The sequence below is a fragment of the Anabrus simplex genome, chromosome 9 (genome assembly GCF_040414725.1).
Source record: "Anabrus simplex isolate iqAnaSimp1 chromosome 9, ASM4041472v1, whole genome shotgun sequence".
NCBI lineage: Eukaryota > Metazoa > Arthropoda > Insecta > Orthoptera > Tettigoniidae > Anabrus > Anabrus simplex.
Window position 1 is genome coordinate 25,778,133 of NC_090273.1, and position 16,244 is coordinate 25,794,376.

The 16,244-nt window shown below is 36.9% G+C and overlaps 1 protein-coding gene across 1 annotated transcript in view; it reads left to right on the top strand.

The window, feature by feature from the left end:
- bark (protein bark beetle) overlaps window positions 1-16,244 on the top strand; it is a 223,768-nt gene that overhangs the window by 187,833 nt on the left and 19,691 nt on the right. Inside the window, exons 23-29 of the mRNA XM_067153381.2 lie at window positions 424-684; window positions 1,170-1,427; window positions 6,328-6,581; window positions 10,262-10,473; window positions 11,200-11,430; window positions 12,086-12,210; window positions 15,761-15,886. Of these exons, the coding sequence (XP_067009482.2) occupies window positions 424-684; window positions 1,170-1,427; window positions 6,328-6,581; window positions 10,262-10,473; window positions 11,200-11,430; window positions 12,086-12,210; window positions 15,761-15,886 (1,467 nt within the window). The remainder of the gene's footprint in view (window positions 1-423; window positions 685-1,169; window positions 1,428-6,327; window positions 6,582-10,261; window positions 10,474-11,199; window positions 11,431-12,085; window positions 12,211-15,760; window positions 15,887-16,244) is intronic.

Consider the following 16,244-nt stretch of genomic DNA (forward strand, 5'->3'; position numbering starts at 1 on the left):
TCGCTTAAGTGCGGCCAGTATCCAGTAATCGGGAGATAGTGGGTTCGAGCTCCACTGTCGGCAGCCCTGAAGATGGTTTTCCGTGGTTTCCCATTTTCACACCAGGCAAATGCCGGGGTTGTACCTTAATTAAGGTCACGGCCGCTTCCTTTCAATTCCTAGGCCTATCCTATCCCATCGTCGCCATAAGACCTATCTGTGTCTGTGCGACATAAAACAAATAGAAAAAAAAAATCCCCTATTACAAAAGTCATTAGGTTACAGTTGCAGGCTGCATGAGTTAGGATAACCATAGCAATAGACAAAACATCTAGAAGGAGGTGTTCCTGTTGACCAAGACTCTAGAGCCTGAAAAATGTTAATTCCACAGCTACTGGCCATGAAAGTTTGGCATTGCTCATTATGTAACTTTATGTACAACAGGTTTGCTAATGGTGAATTTGAGCAGAACCTGTATGAACATAGAATTCACGACGTAGTGACTCATCAGACTACGCAGCGGACAGAATCTATCCTAGAGTATGTAAACATCACTGGAGCTGGTATCTTACATAATGAGAAGTCACCAGCAATTCAGAGTGTCAACAAATCTCCCAGGATTACTCGAGTGAACATCACTAACTGTGCTTCTCATGGCATTAACTTGATATCACCCGTTGATACTATTCGTCTCATGTACAACAGGTATGTACAACTTTATGATTGATTATTATCAAATAAAGAATGAAAATGTTACAATGGAATACTAAAACATGGACTTGACAGGAACATAACACATTCAGGAGACTAGGGTATTACAGAAAAAATAAGTACTGCTGATTAATATAACATAAGGAAGCTAAAATAAAGGAAAGACCGATTTTTCATTGGTTTCACAAAGAGAAACACTGATCATGATATTCAAATAAATGTTTATGAAGTGAGGTATTTACAATAATTTACTCTTGATGAATGTATTGACAGGACTGGTAGAAAAGAACAGCATATATATTTCCCATAGTAGTCCTCTTTGAAAACTGATTCATAAATATTGTGACACATAAGAGTGATCATTCTGAAAATTCTGACATCATCTTCTGTTTTGTGTTATTTTTCTGTCGATCGAGCCTGTAGTTTTACATGACTGTACATACGGATTTGATTAATAAGAATTATAAATATTATTTCAGCATTGAATCCACACTTGGTGTTGGGATTACTGCGATTTCCCTCACCGGTGAGGGACGAGAATCTGATGAGAGCTCTTTCACTCCATTAAGAGATATACACATCCCTTATCATCTGTTCAGTCTCATCGACATCTGTGATACGACCAAGGAGATCGTGATAGAGGAACGTGTCCTGGTCTACTATAAGTACGACAACAATCCTGTGAACTGTGTCAAAATCATCAACAGCGTGTTTCATTCAAAACCTCTGGGCTTCAGGTAAGAGAAGAGAACAATAACACTACATAATTAATCATTTTATCAGTCAATTTATGTCTTGGTTTATTTACTTGTGTATAACATGCTATTTTATTATGCTTTTTATAGGGAAACATAACTTTAACAAATACAGTGAAATCTTGTTAGTGCATTCCTCATTCGCACGTTTTCCCGCTTAGTACATCGTAAATTCGAAGTCCCGATTCTCATCTTATTAAATCTATATAAAGATACCTCACTTATTGTGCCATGAATTGTCGCTGTTACTGTTTAGTATGATCACATTTTTCCTAGCCGTGAAAATGTTATTTATCACCCCTTGTAAAAGGAATGTGATTTCCAGCTTGAGTAAGAAAGAGCCCTTGCCATAGTTGCTCGATAAAGGGAAAAGACCATAAAATCCTGAACACAGGATAAGTTGAACCTTCGGGGAGCAAGCCATTAGCCTCAGGATTGTCCAATTTTGCTTGCCGGTTAGCAGCAAGATTGCTGAATAACACAGTGAGACTGTTTGTGCTTGTACTTCACATTCTATTCAGAAATTAGAAATTCATTTTGTATTGGGTGGTACAATGAAGGGTAGCGAATATTTGTCACCTGATAGCCTACATCTGGATTAGGAACATAATCGTGTGAAGTTAACTAGCATGGTGCATATTTGATTTGTAACAGCCTAGTTATGGATCATAAGTTATGAATTTCATTATGGTCCGTATTGACAATTGATCTCTTACCTTTTGACAGCCTAGTTATGGATTCTAAAAATGTCGTGAAATTCCTTAATGATGAAGACATAATTAAAATCTGTCAGGAAGTGGACTGGCACCTGCCTCTTTAACCACGCAGAGGTAGCGCAAATGTTGAAACTCCCACCTTCAAGTTTTGTCTCGATCATTAGAGTTGACTGAATCAAAGTTTTGTCACATTCAAAATGGTGGCCAAAATCGCAGTCGCACATGGTCAAGTGTAACCTCCAACTCATTGTCTAAGTGTGACACTAGAAAATAATGTTTAATAACACCCTGATCCGAAATAAAAGGCTTCTACTACCATTTGTTTTAGAAAGAGTGTGATCTGCAATAATAGTTGATATTTTTATCAGCCTCCTGCAAATGTTTTCATATTTGTTGTCTGGTGTTTTTGGCACATTTCAGTGCTTTTGTTATTTTATAATCCCCAGCGGGAAAGGTTTTCATATTTGTTCTCTCATGTTTTTCCCACCTTTTAATACTTTCCTTACATCTTTAGAAATGATAGATATACACTGTACATGTGAACTTATCTTCTTCCATTCATTTTAAATTCCCTACATTGATTCTAGGAACAATTTTTTCTAATATATTCCGTTAACGTTTGTCTCAAAGTTGGAGAGTTCCATTTTAGCAATAGGAAGGCAACTCTAGGTGAAAAATCAAACTAAGGTTCCTTTGCAGTTCCATGCAAATTCATTGGAATATGGCAATAACTTACACTTAGTAGATTATTTGTAAAGAATTTCACCTTGTTTTCTTGACATGGCATAAGCTCAAAAGCCTATTTCACGTCTACAAGTACGGGCCGTGAAATCATCAATGTTAGCAATAACTTACACATTTTATGCTTCCCTCCCCCCTCTTAGGTGTCTTTTCTGTTTTATAATACTGACTCCATGGTTTAGAGGTAGCAAGACTGCCTTTTACCCAGAGGTCCTGGGTTCAGATGCCAGTCAGGTCAGGTATTTTTACTTGGATCTGAGGACTGGTTCAAGGTCCACTCAGCCTTCATGAGAACAATTGAGGAGCTATAATTTCATGTGGCTATTTCTAGCTGGGTTCAGCCCTTGTTAGGCAGACCCTCCGACGAGGTTGGGAGGCATCTGCCATGTGTAGGTAACTGCATGTTATTGTGGTGGAGGATAGTGTTATGTGTGGCGTGTGAGTTGCAGGGATGTTGGGGACAGCACAAACACCCAGCCCCAGAGCCAAGGGAATTAACCATTTACAGTTAAAATCCCCGATCATGCTGGGAATCAAACCCGGGACTCTCTGAATCGAAGGACACAATACTTCTCTAAATTGTAAAAAAAACAAAAGATAGTGTTATATAGTTTTATTCTTTGAACTGGCATCACTGATGAAGGGAATGGATGATTTTCCCAAAACGTGTATGGTAAAATAATAGTTTTCTATCATTATTAAGGTGTATTGATAAGGCGGACGAAAATAAAACTATTTTAAATAGTTCTGTAATAGATTCTTAGTGTGCAGTCAAATACTGAATGACTTGTAATTGTATAAACACGCTGTACCTCTATTTAATTGTAATACATACGTAATAATTTTCTTTTGTTGAAAGGTTTATTGTAGAGTACTGGAAGAAAAAAAAACAATCCCAACGTATTATTACCGCACTTAAGGGGGGAGACCTAGCTCAACACGGGAAAAAACAGGCCAATATTCATTCGATTGTCAAATGTGCTACAAACGTTGTTGAAAAATTCTGCACATCACGCAGTATTGGCATGCTTCCTAGCAATCAGAAGCTACTGCAATAATGTCAAAATTCTAATTATACCATTGTAAATTAAATTTCCCGCCTTTTTAACAATATATCACTCTTTCCTTTATAAGTTCCAAGTTTATAGGAATTTTCGTACTTTTCCTTTTTTAAAGTGTATATCAAATCCCCACCTACAAAATAAACCTCAATCACTAACATAGATTGTGATTTAGATATTTTTGTCGAGTTTTTATTCCGAGTACCTGAAAATACTAAAAATAAATATTTTTATAAAATCTAATATAAATCCCATTGACCTGAATGAGGTACAGATTGTAGTACAATACTATGGGAGGAAACCCTGAAAACATCGTTATTATCCGTGAAACAGTAAGACAGTTATGAAGGAAAGCGTGATATTTTGTTAAAAAGGCAGAAAATTTTATTTTAAAATGTTATAATTAGAATTTTGACATTATTGCAGTTGCTTCTGATTGCTGGGAAGCATGCCAATACTGGGATATGTGCAGAATTTTTCAACAACGTTTGTAGCATATTTAACAATCGAATGAATATTGGCCTGTTTTTTCCCATGTTGAGCTAGGTGTCCTCCCTTAAGTTGGTAGAATGTCAATCTTTACCCCTCTGTCGAAATCCCCTTAGATAGCAACAAAAATTTACCGTTTTTCAGCTTTTTTTGTTGTTGTCAGTTTTAATGTATAGCCCTCCTCCCCCCTCTGCCCACTGTATTCCACAAATCGAGGTACATTTTGTTGTCTGTACACTTTTTTGCCCCTTCACTTCTAATTCCCAATCACCGCTAGTGGCTTTCACAGATTCCCTTTATCTTGGAGGAAATTAAACCAGTCTATTTCTGCTGCTGAATAAATTGAGTTAAAGTGCCTATACCAATGCAAAGATTAGCAAATATCCCTCTTTGTGTCATATACGTATTGTATGTTATTGCTACAATTGTACTATGCTTTCTGGGTCATGAATCCACTGAAGACAAGTATTATGAATCTCACAAGGTAACCTCCAAAGTGTCCAGCTCCATGGCTAAATGGCTAGTGTGCTGGCCTTTGGTCACAGGGGTCCCAGGTTCGCTTCCTGGCAGGGTCGGGAATTTTAACCATAATCGGGTAATTTTGCTGGCACAGAGACTGGGTATATGTGTTGTCTTCATCATCATTTCATCCACATCACGACACGTAGGTCGCCTACGGTTGTCAAATCAAAAGACCTGCACCTGGCGAGCCGAACTTGTCCTCGGACACTCCCAGCATTAAAAGCCATACCTCCAAAGTACAACACTTGCAAAGCACTTTTAACCTAAAACAATTTGTCACACAAAGCAATTGCATATCAAGCAATGAATAAACAATGAATAGAAGGTGCAGGATCTACGAAGGTAATCCCAAATATAAGGTCTCCTATTTTTTAATAAATATATAGACCTGTTTATTTCTACAATGGCTTACATCATTTTACAGCTTGAACATTTAGCTGTTTTCTACATAATCACCATTTCGGTCGATGCATTTTTGTAGATGCTGTGACAGTTTTTGTATGCCCATGTCATACCAGCTCGCCGCCATAAAGTCAACCAACAATACCCCTTTCCGATCCCAAAACACAGTTGTTATGACTCTACTGGTAGACTGTGTTTGCTGGAATTTCCGCGGCTTTGGCAAGAGGGATGTCGCCACTGGCGTGATTGTTGCTTGGTCTCAGGTGTAAAGTAGAACGCCTAGGTTTCATCACCCGCGACAATTGAGTCCAAAAAGTTGTCCTGTTCGGCTATAAAGCACGACTCACCGTACACTTCCGTCAATTGGCAATGGATTTCAATCGGTTCAGTACCTTTTGCATTAAAAAACCGAATAACTGCACGCACTTCGCACTTGGCGGTAACATCCAAAGGGAGCTCCATTCTCAACAGCTGCCAAGCCAAGACTGAGTGTCTCAGTGTGGCGTGCGCATGTTTCTATGCAAGCACGGGAAACACTCTTCACAATATTGTGACTAATAGCCACACGAACAGCGTTCTGTATTTATAAGAAAATAGGAGACCAAATTTTTGGGATTACCCTCGTATGACAAGGCCTAAGCAATGTGTAGTACACTCTTGCCAAATATCTGAAAATTTAAAAAAAGAAACATGTTATCATTAATTTGTACAGGACTCATCATCATCATCATCATCATCATCATCATCATCATCATCATCATCATCATTATCATCATCATCATCATCATCATCATCATTCCTATGTAATGGCATCAATGTTGATAACGAAATTTTTAGTTTTGTTAGATATTAGTGACCTATTATTATATCAAAAAGGAATTAAATTTATACAGTGTCTGCAACCGTAATATTTTAAGGGATGAAGGAAGAAAATTATTTACAATTTTTCAGGTTACTTCAGTTCAACCTCTTCAATTCCACTGGAAAAGTTGGACGTCCTGACAGTATAACATTGTATGATGGTGATATTTACAATGTAACATCCAAGGTAATTGGTCACATAGAAGTGGGAAGTAACCTGGAGAAGAAGTTGTTCAGGTCTCACTTGCCAAGTCTCAGTATCAAGCTGTTTGCCAATGGGGCCAGTGCTGTACATGGCTTCATTGCTGAGATTGTAACTCTCCCAATATCTGCTATCGGCTTCAGTAAGTGATTTTATTTACTTTCATTCATTCTTTTGTTTGTCTGTAATTTGTGGAAATAGTGGAGAGAACTAGGGAGTCCATAGGATCAGATTGATGCAGCTTCCATGCCACCCTATGTTGCGCTACCCTTCTCATTTCTACATAACTACCATATCCTTCATATACTCTGATCCTGTTTGTCATACACATGACTTGGTGGTCTACCTCTACTGTTCTTACCACTTAAACTTTCTTCAGTTTAACTCGGTTATTTCTGGAGTCGCTGGAGCCAGCCAGGCTTATTTTGGTTTCGACTGGGCCTTTAAGACTGGATGCCCTTCCTGACATCACATGATTTTTGAGATGAAAATCTCGACCCAGGATAGACCGGGATTCAAACTTCAGCCTTCCGGGTGGGAAGCCAGAAGCTAAGCCAAGCCAAGCCATGTTCCCTCACTGTTCTTACCACCTACAATTCTCAAAAGTCCCGAGTGTCTCAGGATATTTCCTGTCGTTCTATCTCTTCTTCTAGTTAAATTTCACCAAATTGTTCTCCTCTCGCCAACTTGATTCATTGTATGTTATCCAGTCCACCCACCTGCCTACAGCATTCTTCTGTAACACCACATTTCAAAAACTTCTATTCTCCTTCTTTCTGCACTAGTTATTGTCTATGTTTCACTTACATGCAGCACCCCGCTCCACATAAAAGTATTCAGACACATCTGTCTAATATGGATATCTGATGTCAACATTGTGTTTTCTTCTTAAACATGGCTCTCCTTGCTTGTGCTAGTCTGCATTCTATGTCCTCCATAACCGGCATTAGTTACTCTAATACACAAGTAATAATATTGATCTACATTCTTCGGGACTTCATTTTCTAATTTAATATTTCCTGCATCATCTGACTTTGTTTGATTGCATTCCATTACTTTTGTTTTGGATTGTTTTATTTTCTTGTACTCCTTCTTCAAGAGTGTGTCCATACCACTCAACAGTTTCTCCAGATCTTCTGCATACTCAAATCAGCAAATCTCAGGGTTTTGTTTACCTTTCCTTGACCTAGGATTCTTTTCCCAAATTCCTCTTTCATTTTGCCTGTTCTGTATAAACTTTGAAGAGGAGCAGGTACAAAACGCAACCCTACCTCACTTCTTTCTGCACAGTTGCTTCTTTTTTGGATTTTCATCCCTGCAGACTTGTTTTTGTTTGCATTGTAGATTATAACCCTTCTTTCTCAGTATTGAACCCAGTTACTTTCAGAATCTCAAACAGCTTCATCCAATCATTGTTAACAAATGCCTTTCTAAATTTGCAAATACCTTATATATTGGCTTCCTTTTCTTAACCCGTGAGGACTGGCGCATGGGTGCTTTTGACCCGAGACTTAAATATTAGCCTATAATTCTGATTTGGTTACCCCTCGGTTCCTGTCACTTTCAGTACCTTCCTTCCTGACCTTGAACTAAAACATGAGAAAGTTCACATGTTATAACTTTGTCATCACCCGAGTTGTTAGTGTGGTACTCTCTGGCGGGTCAGATTTACCCAAGGCGCCAGTCCTCACCTGACTGTTCGATGAAATCAGTGCTTATCTTGATAGCTGTGTCGATGGATTGGAATAACGAACAAGAACGTTTAAAACGACTAATTGATGAAGTGTTTAAAGAAGATGAAGAGAAGGAAGGAATCGGTGGACAGGCAAGTGAAAGTGAAGATGACTGTGTGTCAGAAAGTGAGCTTAGCAAAAGGTTTGCTGAACAATCATCGGCTTACTTTAGTCAGAACGATACATACGAATAAAAAAGAAATTCCTCTTAGTTTTTTACAACACAAAAACAGATCACAGCATTCTAGTAAATTTGTATTTGATAATCAAGTGACTCTGGTATCACACGTTCCGAGGAAAGGAAATACCGTGCTGCTCCTATCAACAATGCACCATGACGCAGCCATTGATGGAGAAACCGGTGACGAATATAAGCCGGAGGTGAACACATTTTACAACTGCACAAAGTCTGGCATTGATTTTGTTGACGAGCTTTTTGCAACATACAACGTTGGACGTGTGAGTAACCGCTGGCAACTAACGGTATATTATGCCAAGATGAATGTTGCTGGCATAAATAGTCTCATTGTCTATCAATTAAGGAGACCTGACAAGGTAGTTAGACGAGCTTTTCTCAAGCAGTTGTCTCATGAAAAGGTCCAGCAACACATGAAAAGCCCAGCTGTAATGGAGAACCTTCTTCATTCACTGAGGTCGAAGATAGCTGGATGTTGAAACTCCGATTACAGGACCTCCAGCTACAAAAGGCCAAACAAGATTTGGGCATTGCCCTTCCAGTGCTGACAGGAAGATGAAAACAGAGTGCAACAATTGTGGAATAATGATTTGAGGTCAACACACCACTCCCATGTGTCTCCAGTGTGCGATTATTGCTACCAGCCAGCCTGAATAAAAGGGCACATTTTGGACAGCCATGAATTCTTGAGGAATACTGGTAACGATTTGTGAGTGATCAACAACGTTTATTGAGACTTGTGCTATATATTAATGTGAATATTTCTTTGAATTGTTGATTTTAAGTGACTGAAATTTAAGATAAAATCTTCCCTCCCAATATTAAGGCCTATTTTACTATTTATGAAATTATTGTAATTATTTTGCATGTTATATTAAATACATTTTTAAAAATCACGTTAAACGATATAGAATAGTTCATTAGAATAGTCCAGATGCAAATTCATTTCGTACATAGTGCATGATAGCTAAAAATAGATTTTTAAATTCCGGGTCAAATACACCCATATGCCAGTTTTCGCGCTATATTTCCTCGCGCCAGTCCTCAAGGGTTAAATCAATCCTCTAAGATCACAAAATATAAATTTCATGTTTCCATATTGACAGCTAAACTAATATTCTTTAAATTGCTGCAACAATGATTTATTGTTGAACAGTATCCTCGTTATTCAATATCTTATGGTTAATGTGAATTTTAAATAGTTAAATTTCACATTTGTCACATGTATACATACCACGCACATAAACACATCTTTCAACTGGGCAAAGAAGGTTTGTCAAAACTTTATTACTCACAAACACATGAGACTACATTTTTGTGTTTCTTTGGCATTCAATTTACTTTAACTTTCCAACTACAGGCACTCATACCATGGAGACATATACAATTATGGTAATACTTATTGGCAGCAAATAAAATCATGCAATATCAGTTATTAATGAGATACCACCTAGTCCAATTAGTAGACTTTTAACTAATGATAACATCAAGGGGATATCGTGACAAGTGAATAACAGTGCACACTGAAGATTTTAACAATGATCTTATAAGAGTATAAACTTTTTCTTAATAAGAAAATTTTAACATTCATAACATCATTCTTACTTCAATTTTAAATGTTTTTAACTATGATATGTAATGCCAATTTTATCAATCTAGTAAAGATGATCCAATTAGGATCGAAACATGTATAGTTGTGATGAAAGTGAAATTTAAGTTTTTTAAATTCACATTAACCATAAGGTATTGAATAAGGAGGATACTGTTCAACAATAAATCATTGTTATTGTGATTTAAAGAATATTACCTCTAAGATCAGATGTAAAGTCAGTATTGAGACCAAAAGTTTTAAAGTGTGTAAAACATAATAATTGCCCATATGTCTTTTTGCAGATCGAGATGTTCAGCACAATATCTCCTATTCTATCTTGTCCAACAACAAGGAAGGAGCAATCAACTATGCTAGTGCAGGGGAGGTGAATCCTATGGTGACTATTGAGTGGAACCGTTTCACTGATAACTGTAACAAACTGTACGGGAACTTCACAACTTGTGAGGCAGCTGTGTATATGGACATTCAGAACACACAGACCATTTACTTCAGGGTAATTGATTATTCACTATTAATATTTATTGGGCAAAGGGCAGGCACTGGGTTTAAAAACACTAAAAGTATTTTTTTATTTTGTTTAATTCCTGCCTATAGTGTTAAATACAAAATATGCATAATTTCTCTCTTGCATTCCAGTGTGCCGAAATTATATACCACTGCCTTTGTTCAAGAACAGTTTTCCTTGAATGAGCACTGTTAAAAGAATTATCTGATTAATCACAAGCAAGTTATTAATTGAAGTGTTATTAATTATTGATACAACTGTTGAATTAAAGTAATAAATTATTATTGAAATCAATGAAGAAATTTTCACAACTTTTCAAGAATTAGCCATAAGCTCTAAATCAAAATATCTGTAAGAATGTAAAACTTTATGGAATATATTCCCCTTATATATGTTATTTGAACTTATCCAATTACCTTCCATAAACCAAAAATTATGTCTAATATTGTGTGAATCAATGACTTTAATTCTGACAATATATCATTTTGTGATCAAATTTGTTTGGATGGTAAGCAACTTTTTAAGTGATAAAAATGGAAGGTTGCAAGGGTGGTAAATTATTTTACCAACGAATGATATAAGTTATTAAAAATTTTTTAAAATTTTCTAGTGCTTGTATGGAGTATTGTACCTGGATGTAAGAATCTCAATATAAGAACTTTATCTGTCTATCTATCACAAAAGAATTGATGATCTGGTACATATCTGTTGTAGAATAATTTGGTGCGTCAAAATCAAGGTGGTCTAGCAATCCGAGCTGATTCTCGAGGTTCAGCAACATCTCTGAAAGGTTGGATTCACAACAACCTCTTCACAGACAACACCAACAACCCAGCTCTTTATGTGGAGGGAAGGCAGAGCAGTCCATATCAAGAAGTAACGATCTACAGGAATTACTTTACTCGGAACTATGCTCTCTACAAGGATACTATTGTCCTGAAACAGGTACATTACTGTCACCATTGCACCATTGATTCTGACTCTTAATTTTAGCTTTGATTTCTGTCATGTTCAGTGGTGAAGCTATTAGTTAATGAATGGGTAGGCAGGAAATCTTACCTTAAAATTTCTTGTAGAGCAGTTTCAAACGTCGAGTTTTCTTAGTTGCCAAAGGGTCAATCTGTTCATAGTATTATTCAATTGTGTTTTTATCCTCTTCTGAGTACTATACTCCTTTCAGAGGAAGCTGTGGTCACAAGAAATGTTAATATCAAGCAATCAATTTTGACACTTCTGCATACACTCGTTCAAGGTCATTGAGAACAATATAATGTGAAGTTTATGAGGGGACAAACTTTTTTCTATAAATGTTTATCATTTAATTTTCCAATCCTTCTCTATAAAAAAAGAGGTATATGTTCCTAAGATTGTTCAGTTTAATAGCAGGGAAGCTTTCTTTGTAAACTACACCGTATGAAGTGAGTTGGATCCAACAACTCAACAACTGGATTTTCATAAGTAAGGTGGGGTTTTGTTTGATTTAGTTAGATGCCATTTGACCCTACCTCAAGCACTGCCTGTATGAGTTCAATGTTGCTTGTAAGTGTTCTTAAATCTAGTATGTCATTTTCTTTAATGGTAGGCTACTGCTGTATTTTAGGTTGTATCAAACTTCACTTACAACTTCGTGCAGAACAACATTGGCCATCACAACCTTGAGGTGTCAGGATTTGAGAAAGTACGACTACCTATCTACCAGACAACATCTCATAACGGTTTCTACTGGTAAGTGAATTGTAGAGTAACATTTCTTTCAGTGTACTGAGTGGCAGTGTTAGTTTAAAAATAAATTTTTGAAGATTGAAATAATTAAAATGGAATGGAACAGAAAGAAATGAAAATTTGACAAATCAAGTAATGTAGAAAGGAACACGAAAAGGAACGCATAACAAGATAAAAAGAATGGCAGGTCAGTGTGGAGAAAGGGAGCAACAGTAAAAGGAGACAAGGACAAACATTAAAACATGTAAGGTAGTGGCGTCTGCTGGAATCAAGACGTGGGCTACCACTAGACTTAGGTTACCTCTTTTCGATAGCTGGTTTAGTGAACGTCAAGCCTTAAGCATTTCGAGCTGCAGCCAATAGCCAACGGAGTCTGCTGTGTTGTCAAGGCTGTTTCACAAGCTACTGCCCTGGCCTCTGCTACTGTCAATAATCAACACCTGATCAGTAGAGATGGTAGCCTAAGGTTTAGCAAATTAAAGTCCAGCTTTGTGGCGAAATGGATAGAATGCTTATCTTTGGTCCATTGGGCCCGGTTCAATTCTCAGAATCAACCCCCTTGTATCTTCTCATGGGTGTTTATCACGTTTTGGCCATTAATTTTATCCTCATTAGGTCACCACCAAGCCTACACGGATGCCATGCACCATTGTTATTATCATCATTATTAAATTAAAATGTTGAATTTTACAGCAGTCGTACGCATCGTTCACTGGTTAATTAGCTTCCTTGGGAGATCAGTGGTGGTGTCCGACCCATGATCACAGGTTCGAGGGACGCAGTGCCTGGGCTGCAATTTCTTTCTCCGATGCCTTGCACTCAGAAATGCGAGCGACGTTTGATCTCATTGTGTTCAAGTTTTGTAAATAGAACAATGTGCCAGATGCTTGTAATATGATGTGCTTTAGATTTCCATTGTTCTCATTTAAGGTTAGGGCTTCACCGATAGCCTTGGTAGCCCTCAGTATACGCCACTGATATAAGGACAAGGCCAGTCTTCACAGTCTCCACATCTTGAAATAGATATTAGGCTCACCAATCCCAGTTCTTCTGGACTCATTCCTTTTCAGCCCTTGATGAGCTCGTTTCTGCTTTCTGGCATCATCAGGAGGGTGGGCATCAACATTCATTGAAGGTCATCATGAATGATATTCAGTCTTGGTGAGGAAAGTGTAGGATAAGAAGAAAAGTACATAAACACGTTGAGCTGTCTCTTTGCTGTTCCGTTCCAATTTTTCTGTATGTGGCTTGATATGAACCTTGATTTGCTCAGGTGTTGACTGCCAGATAACCATGTGCTTTGGCTTAATAGAAACTAATTTTCATATAACATTGAAATTAGGGGTGAGGTTATGAACGGTCATGAGGAAAGATTATTTTAAGTGCAGTATAGAGGCTGTTACCAAACATGTGGCAAATAATCGGTGGGGGAGGGGGTTTATACACACCGAAACAACAATAAAAAGTCCCTATGAACATATGGCCTATGTTACATGTAATAAATCTCATTGTAGACCGTATTGGATATCAGATTATAAAACATTAAAAAAAGAACAATAATACCGTATACACCACCTTTCCATTACTTATCAGTCCTTATATTCAGGACATAAACATTGCAACTGGTGTTATAAGTTGGAACATGTTTCGCTTAACTGTCGTACGCATCCTCCGCCAAAATAAACCTTAGCCTAAAGTTTGGTCAGGGCCCTGAACCTAGTGACCTTAAAGTATATGGTTCCCTAAGATCTGATGTTTCATTAGAGACAATCAGTAGCCTTAAAACTAGTGTGAAAACTTCAGACAGTGTTTGACATAGCTAAGAGTAAAAACACTACAATCTTATTGACGGAGGTTAAAACATAAAACACAGTACAGAGCTGTTAGTGAAGTGAATAAAATCATACTGGATATGATATTGCTATCAGCCAATCAATACAAATGTTTAAACATAGAAATGATTATTTTATATAAGGACTGATAAGTATTGGAAAGACAGTGTATATTATTGTTCTTATTTTAATGTTTATAATTATGGCCTATGGTCGATTGTTTATGACTTACCTGTATGGGAAGTATTGGTAATAGCCTTACCTGGCACATACTATGTTGAATAGATATTACCATGTCGGTGTACCAACAGCGATACTGCATTCTAATACAAGAAGTGCTCAAAATGTCTACCATCCACAAATATGAACTCTTCACTTATTCTTGCTAATTCTAAAACAGGCTTTGCTTGTAAATGATTGACCATAGGGCATATGTTCATAAGGACCTTTTGTGTTGTTTTGGGGTGTACTGTCCATTCCCTGGTTACTTCCCACATGTTCCAGAACATGCTGTATATGTCTGTATGCACACTGTGTGCAAAACTTTTACTTTATATATATTTGGACTGAAATAGAGAGAATTTTGCAGGTGTACATTTTGGGAGAACAAAATTTTACACTTTATGCATAATAGCCACCACAAACAGTAACAAACACTAATGTACATGAGTTTGAAACAAGAGATCAATGTAGTTACTCATATATAGGGGGCAGATGTTGTTGAAATGTCATCAGTTTTTCCCTTTGCATTAGAATGTTGCTCAGTAGTATAGAAATTTATTCTACGATATAACGGAGGATAATTACCTGTTTTTATTTTGCATTTTTTTTTGGTTTGAAATGCTTTGTCATTATTTCATCTTTTAAGATTTTAGGTATAGCATTTTGAAGAATTTTTGATCATTTGAAAATGTTTTTTAACTCATGTATGTATTTTTTTGTCAGACTAATAAATATCTACAAGTAACAATATAAAAATATTAAAAGTCGTACATAGGGTTGAAGTTGCTAAATACCTTTCATGGCCAAGCAAACTAACCAGTACTTGTTGGTGACTAAGAAACAATAAGGAAAGTGTTTATACATACGAGTCTTTTCTTTGGGAGATATGTGCAGGAACACAATATAGAAATCTGATAAGTAGGGGAAAGTATTTCCTTACACCCCTCAGCCTTTGCCCCCACCCCTACAGCCAGTCATTCACCCCTGCACCGCTTCAGTACAGAATTATCTTCCCAAGAGTGTACTATAGTTCCGTGCAAGAAAAATGCTGAAATTGAAACCACAAAGTTGTTCTTCTAAATCAGCTAGTGAATGAATTTGGAACAGGAGGAAGATGATGAAAGCTTCTTAGTTAATTCTTTGAAGACTTAGATGTATATGGTTTGATTTAAGTGCTCCAATGTGAGCATAAAATATGTAAACACAGTAAATAATAACAAACTATCATGATCGTTTTTGAAAGGAACAATACTTTTCAAAAAACTCTAAAAATTGAAACTGCCGATGGGCAAGGTATGGTATCTAAGTAAACACTGAAAGAATATTTAGCCCATATAATCTTGTACTCGTTGAAGGAATATTGATGTTATAGTTATTTGGTTTTTAAATGTGTGTATATCTAATTCTGTCTTATCTGCAGGTATGGAAATACTGGTAAATACTTAAATGATTTGATTTCTAGGTAATCCTAACTTACTGTGTTTGTTTTTAAATTGTAGGAACTACGCCACTGTACGTGAATCTCGAAGTACAATTGTTGCTGGCACTGCTGGTCAACATTATGTTGACAATGTATTTTTCGATCCAGAGAACGACTATGAAATAGTGACTGTTAACAGATCATTGTAAGTATGAATTAATAAAAGAATAGGTCTAAAATTCAACCATTCATTCAAACTTATTTGTAGAGTAGCAGTGTCATTCTTCTTTTCACCAAGATTTTTTTTTTAATTTCTGGCTAGTCGAAGGATTTTAATCCTGGACTTAGGGCTAGAACTGAACCTCATGTGTTCATCTTAGAAACTCCCTGATATGAGGGGTAGTAGAACTAGTCAAGAAAGCCAAGTAATTCAGCTGACAATCCAATATCTACAGTCCATCTGACTGGCCAGCTATCTTCTTGGCATGCAAAATCCTTAATGAGTTGTGTGTACCACAAAGGGAATGTCCTTTTATTATCAGCTTTGAAAATAAATTCTAATT